The sequence below is a fragment of the Callorhinus ursinus genome, unplaced genomic scaffold (assembly GCF_003265705.2).
Source record: "Callorhinus ursinus isolate GAN/ISIS: 27379988/994484 unplaced genomic scaffold, GSC_fseal_2.0 scaffold11, whole genome shotgun sequence".
NCBI classification, from domain to species: Eukaryota; Metazoa; Chordata; class Mammalia; order Carnivora; family Otariidae; genus Callorhinus; species Callorhinus ursinus.
In genome coordinates this window covers 17,093,393-17,109,827 of record NW_027397073.1, presented here as the reverse complement: position 1 = coordinate 17,109,827, position 16,435 = coordinate 17,093,393, and the positions used below count along the sequence as shown (strand labels likewise).

The 16,435-nt window shown below is 40.9% G+C and overlaps 1 protein-coding gene and 1 long non-coding RNA gene across 2 annotated transcripts in view; one reads left to right on the top strand and one right to left on the bottom strand.

The window, feature by feature from the left end:
- Positions 1–3,090, top strand: part of LOC141373722 (uncharacterized) — a 45,806-nt gene extending 42,716 nt beyond the window's left edge. The window contains exon 3 of the long non-coding RNA XR_012380002.1: positions 114–3,090. This is a non-coding gene — a long non-coding RNA (uncharacterized lncRNA). The remainder of the gene's footprint in view (positions 1–113) is intronic.
- The window catches only part of ATP8B1 (ATPase phospholipid transporting 8B1), a 118,916-nt gene that overhangs the window by 4,557 nt on the left and 97,924 nt on the right, over positions 1–16,435 (bottom strand). Inside the window, exons 16-24 of the mRNA XM_025886670.2 lie at positions 14,786–14,974; positions 12,665–12,777; positions 10,895–11,059; positions 10,023–10,134; positions 8,944–9,019; positions 5,863–5,995; positions 5,212–5,500; positions 1,577–1,800; positions 159–242 (exon numbers count right to left, since the gene is read on the bottom strand). Coding sequence (XP_025742455.1) covers positions 159–242; positions 1,577–1,800; positions 5,212–5,500; positions 5,863–5,995; positions 8,944–9,019; positions 10,023–10,134; positions 10,895–11,059; positions 12,665–12,777; positions 14,786–14,974 — 1,385 coding nt within the window. The remainder of the gene's footprint in view (positions 1–158; positions 243–1,576; positions 1,801–5,211; positions 5,501–5,862; positions 5,996–8,943; positions 9,020–10,022; positions 10,135–10,894; positions 11,060–12,664; positions 12,778–14,785; positions 14,975–16,435) is intronic.

Sequence of the window (16,435 nt, the reverse complement as noted above, 5' to 3'; positions counted from 1 at the left end):
AAGTGCAGCAGTTACTCTTGTCGCCTAACAACAGGACAGTAATAGGGCTTGCTCAGGAAGAAATTAAAACCAAAAGAAGGCACTGAAATATTTGCTTTTAACTTGTCAAACAGGTGCCCAGTCTGTCCCGAGTGCCCCCATCAGCCTGAGGCTCCTACCTGGTCAAGCAGCCCCATGAGGAGCACGGGCAGGCTGGAGTACAGCACGTTGTACAGCGTGATGAACCAGTCTTCGTACGCCGTCTGTGAGGACATTACAGAGCCGCTGTGTCACAAACCAAGACCTACTGCCCGCCTAGTCAACATGCATTCATCTCTCTCGGAGTGGAGGAGGCCCCAGGCTGTGTGCAGCTTCTGCCAGAGTAAACACCCCTCCTCTGCATCTGCCCAAGGTGTGAGCTGGGTTCAGTGGAATGGGCAGAATCGAAGACCATTCCACAGAAACAAACCTTCCTTCTAACAAAAATGGGAGAATATACGCTAAAACCTTTTTTCGAAAAGGAGTCCATTCTGTTTGAGTGATGCTGGAAAATACATTGGTGCTGATCCTTTTTATATCCCTTTATTAATGAATTAGAATACATAAAACCGAAACTGGTTCAAAAAGCACATAAGGTATCATTCAAATGTTCTTTTACTTTGCAAGTCTCACATTTCCATTTAAACATCTGTGAGGCAGAATTTGAATATGAAAAATGTGCTTCTGAAAGGGGTAAGCAGGGTTGTGCACACACCAGTTCGCAGGGTGGCCGAGAGGAGACGGGCTCACTCATCACCACCAGCTCTACACAGGCCTGCACGGGAGCAGAAGGAAGGCCCTCACTGTGCTCAAGGCTGCTCCAGGCCCTCAGTTTCTGAGGCTCTTCTGATACCATTTGTCTGTGGCAGTGGCATCAGAAGTTTGGACAACCACAAGCACTGACTTAGGTTCATTTTCACTAATGATATTTTTCTGCTGTATCACCATTTCAACATACTCTATATGTCCCCCACTGCCATTTCAGCACAAACGAGAACAAAAAACAGGTTAAGATCAATCGTCCAAAATTTACATAATCCCTTTAGCCTTGGTCACAATATCATTTTTTTTTTTTAAGATTTTATTTATTTATTCATGAGAGACAGAAGCAGAGGGAGAAGCAGGCTCTCCACTGAGCAAGGAGTCCGATGCAGGACTCGATCCCAGGACCCTGGGATCATGACCTGAGCCGAAGGCAGACGCTTAACCATCTAAGCCACCCAGGCACCCCGGTCACAATATCATTTTATGTGTTCGACAATGAATAATTTGTTATCACTATTCTTAATGGCAAGGTGACTTAGGAAAAAAATCTAGGGTGAAGGCAAAGACATAACAAAAGCCAGTAGGTCAGGAACAAATCCCAACTTTTTAAAGGCAAAATAAAGTATTTTAAAGCACCAGAAACCTTTTAGAAAAGTCATCTATAATCTTGATCTGTGCCTCAACTATTAAGAGATAGAGCATCAAAACTGCAAGTATGGAGGGGAAATGTTTTTCTCAGAAGTAGAGTTTTAAAAGACTTCTACTCATCAGGTAATAATAATTATTCTCTTACCTGTGCAGAGTACCCATTGAAGAAGGAATACCAGAAATGAACCAAAGTAAATGCAAAGTTTTTATAAAAGAAGTATCGTAGGAACTTGCACATCCTTATGTAAGACCACCGGCCATGCACCAACAACAGTCTCTGCAAGTATCTGAACTGGGCAAAGGAGTAGTCACTTGACATGACAGCTTGCATGCCTTCTTGTCCACTTATTCCAACACCAATGTGGGCAGCTGTGGGACAGAGGGAGAAGATATGTGAATCATAAGCTAATTTTAAGGTGAAATACTGACGTGATAAAAATGTTTCCACAGCAAAACAAAGAAACACATTCATAGAACAATACATGTGAAAACTCTCAACAGTCCCACCCCAGCTTCTGAACTCAATGTCAGAGATACAAGTTGGTCAAAAGAGCACATGCTGGGGCCTCCAGAAGGTATTTGTGGAAGGATCTCAGGTGGGTGGTGAATTCCATTTGAATTATCTGCCCAGCTCATAGGCCATCCTTCCCACCCACGGCGTTAATCCAAGGAGTCCATGCAGACTGTGCGTCCCTGCCTCCCTGGCCACAGCTGAGTCAGCTGCTCTTGGCAGATATGTCTTCAGCAGCACATGCTACAGATTGGCCCTCCCAACTTTCATTCCACCCTTGTTCTACTGGAAAGGTGGGAAAGCACATAAAAACTTTACATTGCTCAGACTCCCTTGCACTAGGTTCTGTTGGTGAATTGGGTTCCACTGTTAGAAGCCACTTGAAGTGGAAGTAGAAGCGAACTGGAGCCCAGCACCCCTTCCTTCCCTTTTTGGCATTTCTGCAGCAGAGTTCATATCCTCTCTCCAGCTGCCTGGATGTTGATAGACAAAAGCTTCTCAACTGAAAAGCCCTTCACAGGAGTCTCAAAGCTAGAAGCTCCTCTGGTAAGTGACTAAGATGTTAGAGACTCAGGCTAGCACCTACTTTCTTCAGCCCATCCAGAGCTTTTATGAGCACCTAGTCCCCTGTATTAATCATTTCCTGCTTAAAGTACCCAATGGGGTCTGTATCTTTTACTAACTGACTGAAAACCCAAGCTGGGGCAGTGTCTCTTTCACATTTTGGAATTAAGATTCGGACGTGTGTGTGTTTGGAATTTTAACCTATACATTCTTGAGTTGTGGGACATATATTTTTTTCCTCAGGGGTTCTGAGGGGCAGAGAAGTAAAGTCATCTAGAAAGAGGGAGAAACCAGAAACTGGGTTCCTGGTGCAGCTCCAGGTCCTGGTTCTAGCATCTTCCTGAGGCCTGGCTTTTTGGGAGGCACAAAACATTTTTTTTTTTTTTTTAAGTTTGGGAGAGCGAGCAGGAGTGGAGGGGAGAGGCAGAGGGAGAAGCAGATTCCCCGCTGAGTAGGAAGCCCAAGATGGGACTTGATCCCAGAATCCTGGGATCACAACCTGAGCTAAAGGCAGACACTTAACCAATTGAGCCCCCCAGGCGTCCCCATCTTTATATCTTTTAAAATAAATCTTTTTGTCTTAAGCTTACTTTAGTTCTCTAATATTTGCAATCAAAAGTATTTTAACTAAGATAATATTAAACTTTGAGCATTTAATCATGGCCCACCATGACCTTAAGAGGCATAATTTTCTTGCTGGGGAAGGTTCCAGAATGGATAAAAATGAACGTCACAATTTTACCCATCCTTCCAATAGTCATTTAGTCACAGTTTCAACTTCTAGAATTATGAATTTTATCTAGGTCTTAAAAGGCATGGAAGTAAAGACATTCTGACATCAGAGAACGTGTTGGAGAAGACAACGTATTATTACTTGGACCCAGAGAGTGACTGCCAACTCAGCAGGGTTTCCAACTAAAAGAAGCTCCCAAAATCCTGCCATAGTGGCAGAATACTAGGTCTGGCAAATTCAAAGCGGCATAGTGACTTGGCCAAACCTATGTTTTCTTGGCCAAACCTGTTTTCAGCAACACTTTGCAATTCTAAAAAACAGAATAAATTGTATGCCTCAGTCAATATTTACGATTTCTTTCAAAACACAAATAATTCTTATGACTAGTCATGGTTGCCAAACTGCTCTTTCCTACCAAACCGTGGCCTTCTTTCCTGAACAAGCAACAAAGGGAAATGTGGAGATTCTCTTGGAGCCAAGGAGGAAGAACCCCTGCCACAGGCCCTGATGTCCAGCCCGACGTTTTTGCCGAGCACACCAAGGACAGTATGTGAAATGAACAGTGCTACAGCTCACTGGGTATTCGAAGCAACTGAAGAGATGTACTTTATAAGGCCACACTTTTTCCCCCCCCATAATCTAAATATAGACACCTGGATTTTCCTGAAGCTTCAAAAATGCGGTTTCAGATGGCTCACTGGTAGGCTCCTTCACAGTTGCTTAACAAACCCATCATGTCCTCATGCTTTTCTGCCTGTCTCCCCTCTCATGCTGCTTGTTCATTCTTAGGGTGTTAGGCCAAGGAAAAACACCCACCAGCGAGCAGACACATTCAGGCCCAAGAGAGGGGGAGAGGGCAGGCAGCCCAGGAGAGTCCTTGGGTCCTTGCTAGCAGCAAAAACATGGCAGGTTGCAACTCCCTCCACTTCTGCTGGGCTACACTACTCAACGTGGAACATGCTAACAAATGGCCAGATTTTTGGACACTTCAATTTCACTGTACTTCTTTATAAACAAATACAATTTCTGCATATTTTATTTTACGCAAATGAAAGTGATGCCAGTTTTTCTAAAGTACAAAAAGGTACTATCAATACTTGGATAAAGCTACTAACTTCCAAGGAGACCTGAGTTTCTTTGATTTTCATCCCAAATGGATGCTCCCTATTATATATAAAAGTATCTGCCATATAACAGAACTTAATAAAATTCTTAGGACATATAGGGTTACTTATGTTGAATTTTTGTGTCCCTTTTACTATTATTGGTAAGCTCAGAGGAACAAAAAAATTTTCAAGTCTAAGTCACATAGTCAGATGGTACATCTGCAAGGTAACCTCCCTCTCTCCAACATCTAGAAGTCTGCATTGTAGCATTATAAAAATAATGTTTGAGTTACTTGCCCTTTTGGCACAGCTATTTATGTTAAGGGTACACAATGGAAAATGAACTAGAACTGGCTGTAGGGGAAAGAAATTGATACCATTTGGAGCAAGAAATGCCAGTCCTGTGGTAGGGTGAGCACATGCAGAGCACACTGGAGAGGAATTAAACTGGCAGTGGTCACAGACATACACATGATAAAGAAGCAAGAAGACATACGTAATATAGCTGACTCCTGCTGAGGAAGATAAAGTTGGAATACTCTTAGTATAGATCAAGAAGGAGGAGGAAGAGACTCTAAGAAAAGAAAAAGACATGAATTACAAAATAGGCTGAATTAAGTCTAGTTATACATTATGCAGTTAAGGTACCCAGCATAACAGGACATGTGTGGTCATGTAACAAATGGTTCATCTTAATAATTATTATCACAAAACTGGAGGTGACACCAAAGATAATATTCTTGTTTTCAGATGAGAAAGTTTATGAAAGCCTAAGCAATGACATTTGGAAAGACTACCCCACAAAACATCCCTGCCATTTCTTCTCTCTGGCAATTCTGGTGGCATTGGCTGTGGGCGAGACTCACTTTTGATCATGTTTACATCATTGGCCCCATCTCCAATCGCCAGCGTGATGGCTTTCTTGTACCTCTTCACCAGGTCCACCACCATTGCCTTCTGCTTGGGGGTGACCCGGCAGCAGATGACTGCACTGCACTCACAGGCCAGGTCTACAAAGTTCTTCTGTCGCTGCTCTTTTCTAGCTTCCAGACGCCTCTTACTCTGCGTCCGTATGCGTCGTTCTTCTTCTGTCTTTGGGAACTTCAGCTTCAGAATCTTACTTCTCTTAGTCTTTTTCTCCAGTAGAATTTCATTCTGTGAAATCAGAGGATTACAACCATTTTAGTTTTTATACCAAGAGTACCATTCCCCAGACCTTAGCCAGGTGAGGGATGGTTCTTGGGTTATATCATGGATGACAGTGTTCTGATTATAAAACCTATTTACTATAAAAATGTACAAAAGAAAATTGAAATTGTCCATTGATTGTTAAACCAGGGATATTACCAGTCTGATATAATTCCTTTTATAGATCCCATTAAGTCTCAAACTTGGGAAATTCCCCATTCATTTGTAGGCTAAAAGATTTTTAGGTTGACAGTATGGGAAACCATCTAAAATCATTCCACAATGAACTGCTTTAGTTTAAGCCAAAGGCACACAGTAATGATACGCACCAACCAAGAACCACTGATTATTAAGGCACGGTTTTCACCAGGTGGAAAAAAAGTTTCATGCACCGGGGGTACAAATTTTGCATAGACTCCACCTCTATTCCTCTGGTTTTCCATCCTTGTGTGAAGAAGAGCACTGGGGGAAAAGAAATTTAAGTGTTTAAGAGTATAAGACTATAAACAGGCCCTTGACTGTGAGGTACTTTTGATATGTAATCTTTTTCAATTGTAGTTAAAAAACAAAATTTATCATCTTAACTATTTCTAAGTGTACAGTTCAGTAGTATTAGGTATATTCACATTGCTTTGTAACCAATCTCCAGAACATTTTCATCTCTCAAAACTGAAACTCTATGCCAATTAAATAACTCCCCGTTTCCCCCTTCCCCTGGTCCCTGGTCACTACTACTTTATTTTTTGCTTCTATGAATTTGACCACTCTAGGTAACTCCTGTAAGTGGAATCACAGAGTATTAGTTTTTTTTTTTTTTTGCTATTGGCCTATTTCACTGTCCTCAAGGTTCATTCCTATTGTAGTGCATGTCAGAATTTCCTTCCTCTTTAATAATATTTCCATTGTATGACTATACTACATTTTGTTTATTCATTCATCCCTCCATCTGGACATTTGGGTTGCTTCCACTTCTTGGCTATTGTGAATAGTGCTGCTATGGACATGGGTGTGAAAATCTGAGTTCTGGCTTTCAATTTTTTGGGATATATATCCACAAGTGGGATTGCTAGATCATATGGTAATTCTATTTTTAATTTTTTTGAGGAACCACCATACTGTTTTCCATAGTAGCTGCACCATTTTATTTCCTACCAACAGTGCACAAGGGTTCCAATTTTCACATGCTTGCCCACACTTGTTACTTTGTATTTTGATTTGTTTTGTTTTTAGGTTTTGTTGTCATTGTTGTTGTTTTGATAGGAGCCATCCTGAAAGGGTATGAGGAGATATCTTATTCTGGCTTTAATTTGCATCTCCCTAATGTTTAGTGATGTGGAGCATCATTTCATATGCTTGTTGGCCATTGGTATATCCTCTTTGGAGAAAAGTCTATTCAAGTCCTTTGCCCATTTTTAAATCAGATGATGTAATCTCATTAAGTCTTAATTCCTCCCCCATGGGGCACCATTACTTGCCAAAGACTGCTAAAAGAAGATACAGTTGAAAATGTGCTCACGAGCAACAGCAGGAAGGCAATCTTTGTCTGAATTTTAATACCTGCAGTGCACCCTTGGTGTATTACAAACAGTGGCTACGATTTGGCAAAAAGAAGCTTACTCCCACAAAAAGTTATTTTTGCTTTTGAGAATTTCTCAGTGCTTTATATAAACAAATAATTGAGAAGACGGCATATAACGCATTCATGTGATAGAAAAAGGAGTTACGGAATTTTGGAGTGGAAGGGTCCATAAAGATTTCATCCAAACTCTTCATGTTACAAAGGAGGAAATCAAGTCCAAGAGAGATGAGGTGATTGACCTGGACCAAACTGATAGGAAAATGGCAGTGAAAACTCAGGTCTCCTTATTCTCAGTCCAGAGCTTTCCTTGTGACACACATAGCCACTCTTCTCCACCTTAGCACTACGGATGTCTTGGGGCCAGGTACTTCTTTGTTGTAGGTGGCTGTCCGTTGTATTGTAGGATGTTTAGCAGCATCCCTGGCCTCTACCTACTAGAAGCCAGTAGTATCCCACATGCCCTATTACAACAACTAAAGATGTCTCCAGACATTGCCAAATGTTCCCTGGAAGGCAAAATCACCCCCAGTTGAGAACCAGTGCACTAGAGGATTAGGTATCTATTATTCTTTTTCTACATTAATTGCTCATTTTCAAGTTGAAAGTAAGGAGTGATCAAGACAAATCACTGGAAGAGACAAAATACGAAGTTACCCATTCAAACCATGCTATAGGAATCATCCATCTACAAAGATAGATGAATTCAGCCCTCCGGAAAGGTAAACCTGGCTAAGAGCATGATCATAAAATTTGCTACGTGCATAAATTTTACCTTCTAATTTAGCTCAGGGCCCAATTTTCAACACTTTAGAAAGAGAGAGAGACCAGAACTCTACTAAGGCCCCCATCTATAAGAAATAAAACCATCTGGCAATTCGCCAAATCACTTGAAACCAGGAAACTACTTAAGTAAACATATTAGTATTTGTCGACTGCTATTTTTTAAAAGCTAAAAGCACAGAGAGACATGGTTTATGCAGTCAAACAGAACTGACCTATTTAGATGTTAGAGCTACTGATTTTGTCTAGGCGAGTGTCTAATATACTGAAACAACTTGCAAAAGTTCTATCACCATCATCAGAAGACTAACAACGACAATCAACTCCCTCATCATCTTACCACTTCTCAGCCTTTTGGCTAAGCTCAAGCGTAAGCCCCTCATGATCTTACCAGACTAGGCAAGTGTGTATGTTCACAGCTTCTGGCCTTGTGACAGCCTGGGGGAGGTGTCGTAAGGAAAAGACTTGAGGAATAAATAAAACTGTCAAGATAGCAGAGCCCAGGAACTTGTGCAACACACTCCCAGCTTTTTAATAGGACAAGGCTCTTCCTTACACATTTCCAGGTCCGCTGTGACTCGGGGCTCTCAAGTATTTCAGGAGAAGCCATGCTTTGAAATCTCCTGCCCCATCCAGACAAGTCTAGAGGTGCATCCCACCCAAATGTCTCCTTCCAAGCAAAATTGTGGGGTTCTTTCCTTCTATATTTCTTTAAAAATTATAATTCTTAGAAAAGGCAGCTCACGGAGAGAATTCAGATTAATTGGCTAGTGACGTTTTGACCTCTTTTTTTTTTTTTTTTTTTTTTGTCAGCAGGCAAGCACTGAGAACTCCCCAAGGAATGGAGAGAAATGGCCCCTGAAAGAGTAAATAATAGGCCCCAAGCTCCCATAACACTAAAATCTGCTCAAAATAAGGTCAAACCATGATAACTTGGAACTACGTGGGTTCTCTTGCTTCATTTAAATGTGAGGAAAGCTGAGGGGACAGTCTAAGCTCCCATTTCTCCGCATCTGCCATGTCTGCTGACTCTACGTTTGCCTTTACTTACTTTATATCTTCCCCATAGCAGATAGTGGTGTCTTCAGTAAGAAGTTCACAGGCAAATCCTATATTTTCAGCAGTTTCTACAACAGAAAAAAAAATTAAGTGTTCCTACTGATGAATGACTGACTTTAGCTAGTAATGAGCATTTTTTTTCAAATCATGAAATAGGCAGATTCCAAGACAATATGCTCTTTTTTTCTGTAGCAATGTATAGAAATCACACAAGGTGGGGGGAGCCCACTCTCTGTGATAAAATAAGTCAAAGCCTGGTTTGAGATGTTTTCTATTATAAAAAGTTCTATATTACCAAATACATGAACTGGTTACTTAATAAATCAGTGTTCACTGAAATACTAAGCACAGTTGGTTCCTGTGGTTTAATCATTTTGTTATGGGGGGGAGATAACTATTTCCATAAACTCTCACGTGGGGCCCCTACTGGAGATTCCCCCCCCCCTTTTTCCATTACCACCCATTGTTGTTTGTTTAAGGTCAGGACTTCCCTTAGCTGATCAGAGTTTGTAACCCATTAACCATGTCAGGGTAAGAGAAATTATCTGATTTTCCGCAGGAGGCCTGTGGAGGAAGGTAGCATTGCCAAGCAATTTGATGAGCTCTAAATGTAAAAATTAAGATCATCCCTTGGGTATAAAATTTTAATTACAGTTTTCAAGCAATAAAATGGGCCAGAAAACAGAAGTTGTTGATCAGCATTCTGTATTGTTCCGTTCTGCGCCCAACAAATGGCAAAGTGCTGGGGTGGACAGAAGGGACAAAAGGGACGGTCCTTTCACGAGAGGAGCCCACACCTGGCGGGGGTGAGACTGATCACAGGCAGCACGGTACGACCAGAAGCTCCATGATGAGACACAAACCCTGCTCCCGAGGGGGTTTCTGGAAGGATGCTGTCTGCGAGAAGTGGGACAATGGAGAAGGTTTCTTAAAGAAAGCACCTCTGTCTCAAAGAAATGGACAGTATTTGTGCAGGCTGGAAAGCCTGAGAAAGTCATCTTGGGCAAGGGAAATAGGAGCTATGAATACTTAATGAGTTAACAGATAGCGCTTCCCTGAAAACTGAATTACCCTTTTTGTCTCCAGTGAGCACCCAGATCTTAATGTCAGCCTTTGCGAGTTTTGAAATGGTTTCTGGGACTCCATCCTGCAGCTTGTCTTCAATTGCTGTCGCTCCCAACAGCTGCAATGTACATTAAAAAAAAAAAAAAAAGGAATTAGCAAGTAAGCTCAAAATGTTCTGTAATTGCAGCTTGCCAACCTGTAAACAGAAGAAGGGCTAATTATACACCCCAGTTGGTGCTCCACTGGGGCCGATGGCCAGCAACGACAGGGAGGGCTGCTGTGTCTCACACTCACCAAAAACCAAAACATTCAAAAACTTTTTTGTTAAAGTGGTTTACCAAGATAAAAATGTAAGTACAAAATTAAGGACATTAAAAATATACTTTCATTGTATACATACTGCTTCACACATGGACACAAGCCACTTCCTTTCACTAAAGGTCGATACTAGCTATTTGTTGAACCTATCCTTCTAATCTAAACTCTACAAGCAGTAAGTATTAAGTTTTGAGAAATTTCACTTATAAACAGTATATTTTTCGTTTCAAGGTTTTGCAAAATAAAAATCATTTCAGTGATTCTCAAAATGTAGTAAATATGTGGTTTGTTATCATGCAAAAATCATAATGCATTTTAATGAGTGATATAAAAATAGAATCAGATTAGAATCTCAACATTTTCTGTCTTTTGGTTTCTCATAATGGCAATTTCTATTTTGCTTGCTGAACAAAAGAAACTCAAATGACCTAGTTCCATTGTGCCCAATTTGAAATGCTAAAGTTAGAATTATCTTTCAAGCATGAGATTAAAAATATAACAAAACTTAATAAAACTTCCGGTTCTGTTTAGAATATCAAATCATGAAGGTTAAAACTCACAATTAAGTCTTTTTCAATCTCTTCATACACTTTATCCAGAGCTTCATCCCGGTTGGTGGAGACTAAACTGGCAGCCATAAACTTTTTATTCCATTCTTCATATTCTTTTTCTTCAATTTCCTTGTAGCAAAGGCACAGAGTTCTAAGAGTCTCACTTGCAAAGATCTATTTAAAAGATAATCCATCCAACAATCAATAGTTAATTTTATGTAATTCAAGATCGAGTTTGAAATCTTTCTTTGAAGTAATACAATAAGAATTTAAAAAGAGGTCATGAAAGATAATGAATTCTGAATAAATACATTCTGTAGATGAGATTAAACAAATACTTTGTTTTTCTGAGTATTCTCTGATCCTATTTGTAGTTCCCAAATTAGTTAAAGAGAAAAGTATACATTTCTTCTAAATCACATCACTACAGTGAAGAAAACTTTTTCTCATAACGACTCAGAAAATAATAGACAAGGGAGCTGCCTTGGGGTGTAATGATGTTGTAAACACAGACCTCACAATTTTATAACTTGTTCCCACAAACTGCTACGAGCCCAATCAGCTATGAACTCTCAACCAAGCATTATTTCCTCAAGCCAATTCTGAAATACCTGAGCCACTGTTAAAGCTGAGATAAAACATTTAAATGAAAAAGAGTGTCTGAAAAATTTAATCATGGTGAACACATTTAAGCTATTTTAAATAGCTAAAGTATGAGCCAGTAAAAAGGTTTTATTACTTCACAGCTGCATCTTGTCTTAGCCAAGATGGAGGAACTAGTTCACCCAACTGAGTGTCCGCTTTCAAAGATTCTTTGGAAGGTTCTGCATCTGTTTGCTTAAACTGCCATTGTTCATATCCTCATGAGAAATTATCCACTGTAACTGCTTTGACAACCTATCTAAAAATGTGATCCCAAGAAGTAAACAACATATACAGGCTTCTTCCTGAAGGACCTTTGGCTGGCCCCCAAACTCAACCAGACCGTTAAAGTAAAGGGAAGAAACTACCCTCTACTAAGCACTTACTAAATGCTGGGAATGGTGCAAGATGCTCTCCCTTGTAACAACCTTCCTTGGTAGGAATCATCCTCTTTCTCTTCCCCTTTCACGTGGGCAATTAATGCTTCAGGGAGACATCAACCGTTTCCCCCAAGGACACAAAACAAACAAAAAGGCAGGACTGGGATTCCAGGACCGATGATGTGCTCCATACTTCATTGCCATCATTAACAGAACCAAAACAATACGTGGATTGGTAGGCAATTCCAAGAGAAGAAATTTCCAGAAGCGTTCTGAGTAACTGCAATTATCACTGGACAAAGTTCACACTCCCCTCAGATAACAAATTTGAAGTAACAAAGACCAAACTGATTTACTGACAAACGCCTCAGAACTCAATTATCCACCTCATTGCTTTGCCATGCCCCATCATGCGTGAATGCTTTCCTTCCTTCATTGTACACAGGAGGTTGGTGGAATTCTTGGAGGCCACACACGTATTAAGACTACAGCTCGCTACGGTTACCCTGGGCCAGTCCTGCAGATGTTGCCAACCTGGGCTGCTGGAAGGGACATCATGGTCATGTCCTAGGAAGTCAGCAGCAGGGGCAGAACCAGAACCAGGCTGCCATATTCCTATGTTCATGCCCTTTCCACACAACGACACCGAGACAAGGGAGAGGCCAACAGTTAACACAGAACTCTCACTTGAGCTTACGAGATAGTATCAGAAAGGAAGTTTGCAATCTGTGGCTTAAAGGGTAAGAGTGGGACTTACATCCAGGGCATCCTGTGTCTCTTGTTTTGTTGGATTCATCTGATGTAACCGTTCATAAATCACAGTGTCAGCACCTTTACAATAAAGCCTGATATTGCCTTCTGGGGTTCTCACTAGTAGCAAGAGAAGGAAAAGCAAATAATAAAGGTAGGTGTGATTTTGTAATAGAAAACCACATTGGTAAAGTTAATTTGAAGTGTTAGTCTCCTAATAACTCACAATTTAAAATCATGAATTACCTAGAAAAACTTCACTCTCAACAAACTCGGTAAGCCACTAGCTACACACAATGTAAGTGAAATAAATATGGAAAGATTCCTTTAGTCAGCTCAGTTTTTCATATTCTTATTTTTGCAGCAAATATTGACTGATTGCCAACTGTGTGCCATGCCGTGTTCTAGGTTCTTCCATGATGCCTTCTTTGTCGATGCCGTAGGAATCTCTCTTACCTATAAACCTGTAACACTTACTGCCTTTAATACTCAGACCATAACATGACTCCCTGTGACCATTTTTCTTAGATTTTTGGATCTGTGCGGTAATAATAGCACGTGCCCTCATCGCTGACTGGATTTTGAATTCTTCAGGGTAAATGCCAGGCATGATAATCAGCCTAGATCACTGCAAGGCACACAGAAAGCACTCAGTAAAATGTGCCTCATCAGTGTTCAGTAGACAGTTGAATCTACATATTTTTACTGGTTAAAAATTCAGTCTCACAGTGGAGAAATCTCATAGACACTTTCTGAGAGATCAAAGCTAACATCACTAATACTCATGTGCCTGCAGATGTGATATGCTGGGAAGGACAGAGCACCAATCCGCGTACTCCTCCTGCCAACAATGCATAACCTGAATTCAACCATGAGGGAATATCAGACAAATCCAAATCGAGAGACTTTTGACAAAATAATGGCCCTGTACTTTTCAAAAATGTCAATGTATGAAAGAAAAAAAATTGAGAAACTTCTAAATTAAAGGAGACTAGGGTTAACAATCCCCTAATGCCCTATGCAATCTTGGATCTTATCTTGAACCAGGAAGGAAAGAAAGAAGGGAGAAGAAAGAAAATTTCTGATAAAATCTGAAAACATCCTGTAGATTAGATAAAAATATTGTTTCATGTTAAACTTTCTGATTCTGGGGCGCCTGGGTGGCTCAGCTGGTTAAGCGACTGCCTTCGGCTCAGGTCATGATCCTGGAGGCCCGGGATTGAGTCCCGCATCGGGCTCCCTGCTCGGCAGGGAGTCTGCTTCTCCCTCTGACCCTCCCCCCTCTCATGTGCTCGCTCTCTCTCTCTCTCTCTCTCTCTCGTTCTCTCTGTCTCAAATAAATAAATCAATCAAAAATAAAAAAAAACCTTTTTGATTCTGGCCATTTTATTTATATATAAGTCAATGTTCTTAGTCATAGGATGTACCTACTTAAGTATTGAGGGAAAAGCAGCTATTAGCTCCACAATTGACTCTCAAATGGTTCAAGAAACAAGAACCTGTATATGATGAAAATGATGAAGGCTATCGGGCCAGTGCTAATAGTTGGTGGATGTGGACGAGAATACAAGAGATTTTTAAACCATTCTTGCAGTCTTTCTGTAAGTCTGAAATTGTTTTACATTATGAACTTAAAACTTTAAATACTGGGAAGCAGTCACCCTCTCCACTTGGTGGCCTGGTGTCATGTGCCTGGACTGGAGGTACACTTTTGCTTCATAAGCACAGCCTTGCTTTTCTCTGAACCCCTCGCTTTCCGCCTCTCCCTTCCCTGATGCCAAGGGCAGGGCAGAAGTGCTCAGAGGGCCTCACAAAATAACAACGTGTGTGCGGCTCGACCACCCACTGTGTCCCCACCCTTGATTCAGCACCCGGCAGCTCATATAGTGGAAGAATACCAACATGTGCAAGACTCAAATACACTGCCGTTGTCCCTTTGTGTGACGGACACCAGGCAGAATGAAGGGGAAAACCACGTTTTGATAAGTCCGTGGCAATCTCCCAGGAGCCAAGTGGTTCATTCATTGCCTGTTTTATTCTGAGGCCATTAAATAAATTATCATTAAATGTGCAAAAGGCAGCATCTAAATGAGTGACACTCAGACACAGACTCTCGAAGGAGACCTACCAATGATAGACATTCGCTTCCGGTCACTGTTGAAGTCCAAAATGGCAAGAACATCGTAGGTCCTCTCAGTTCCCAACTCACTGATGGTGATCGTGTTCTGGGTCCTCGCGAGGAAGGCAAAGCCAAAGTTCCTGGCAGCATTCACTAGAGCACCTTCATCAGGAGAGGCCGCCTGGTAGTTGAGCTGGCCTAACAGAGAAAACCAGAAAAGCTATAAAGCCAGATGCAGAGCTTACCACCCAGAGCTCACTGCTGAGGTTCACCTGGGGGGAAGGATGCAAAGCCCAAAACATCGCCAAGAAAACGTATCGTTGATTTTTAAGGAGTATGCCAACATTAACACTCTTCAAACTTTAAGGTTTTTATTTCTAATAATAAACTAGAAGTAAAAAAAAAAAAAAAAAAAAAAAAAAACTGGCCAGGAATAAGGGAAAAAATTCCCATAATCCCACCATCCAGAGGAAAAGCAACACTATTGATGCTGTGTTATAATTCTTTCCAGTCCTTTTGAAAATGCCTATTTCGGTAACAGTTTCTCTCACACTGAATATACATTTACATCCTGGTTACTTGAACCCTATATTTTGAGCATGTTAACACAGTTTTAAAGATTTTTTTCTAAACATTATTTTAATGAACGTAAACATGTCACCATTTTCCAATTACAGGCACTTAGCTTATTTCCACATTTTTCTGCTCTTAAGAATAACATCGTAATAACCATTTTGTGTGTGTACAGAGGTTTTGCTGACTATTTTCTAAGGATAGCTTCCTAGTAGTGAAAATACTGAGCTAGGGGCGCCTGGGTGGCTCAGTCGTTAAGCATCTGCCTTCGGCTCAGGTCATGGTCCCAGGGTCCTGGGATCGAGCCCCGCATCGGGCTCCCTGCTCCACAGGAAGCCTGCTTCTCCCTCTCCCACTCCCCCTGCTTGTGTTCCCTCTCTTGCTGTGTCTCTGTCAAATAAATAAAATCTTTAAAAAAAAAAAAAACTCTTTAGCTCTAGGAGCTAAAGAATACTGATAATTTTTAAGTCTGTTGGCAAATATTCCTCATTTATTTTCTAAAAGGGTTGTACCCTTTATCTTCCCTCTGGAAGGCTGTGCTTACGTCACCACAGCCATAGTCCCATACTAAAAAAAAAAAAAACCTCAAAATTCATCAGTCTGTTCCATTGCCTGATGCTTAATTAATGGAAAGTCGCCTTCTGTTCATAAGCACACTTCGACAACTGGAATAAATCTCACCATGTCGAGCCAAAGAAGGCAGACATGGAAGTCTATGCTCTGTGATTGCATTTATACAGACCACAAGACCAACAAAGCTAACCCAGGCTATTCCAAGTTACGACCAGTCCCCTCGGAGGAGTACTGACTGGAAGGGAACACAAAGGGACTTCTATGGGACTCATAATGTTCTGTTTTTTAAAGTCTGGGTGTTCATGACAAGGGAGGATTCAGTTTGTGAAAAAAAACTCACTGAGCCATATGCTTGTCTCCATACACGTGTTGTACTTCAGTAAAAAGCTAAAAAAGATTTTCCATTTTTTTATTTTTATATTTTATTTATTTTTTTAAATTTTATTTATTTATTTGACAGAGAGAGACACAGCGAGAGAGGGAACACAAGCAGGGGGAGTGGGAGAGGGAGAA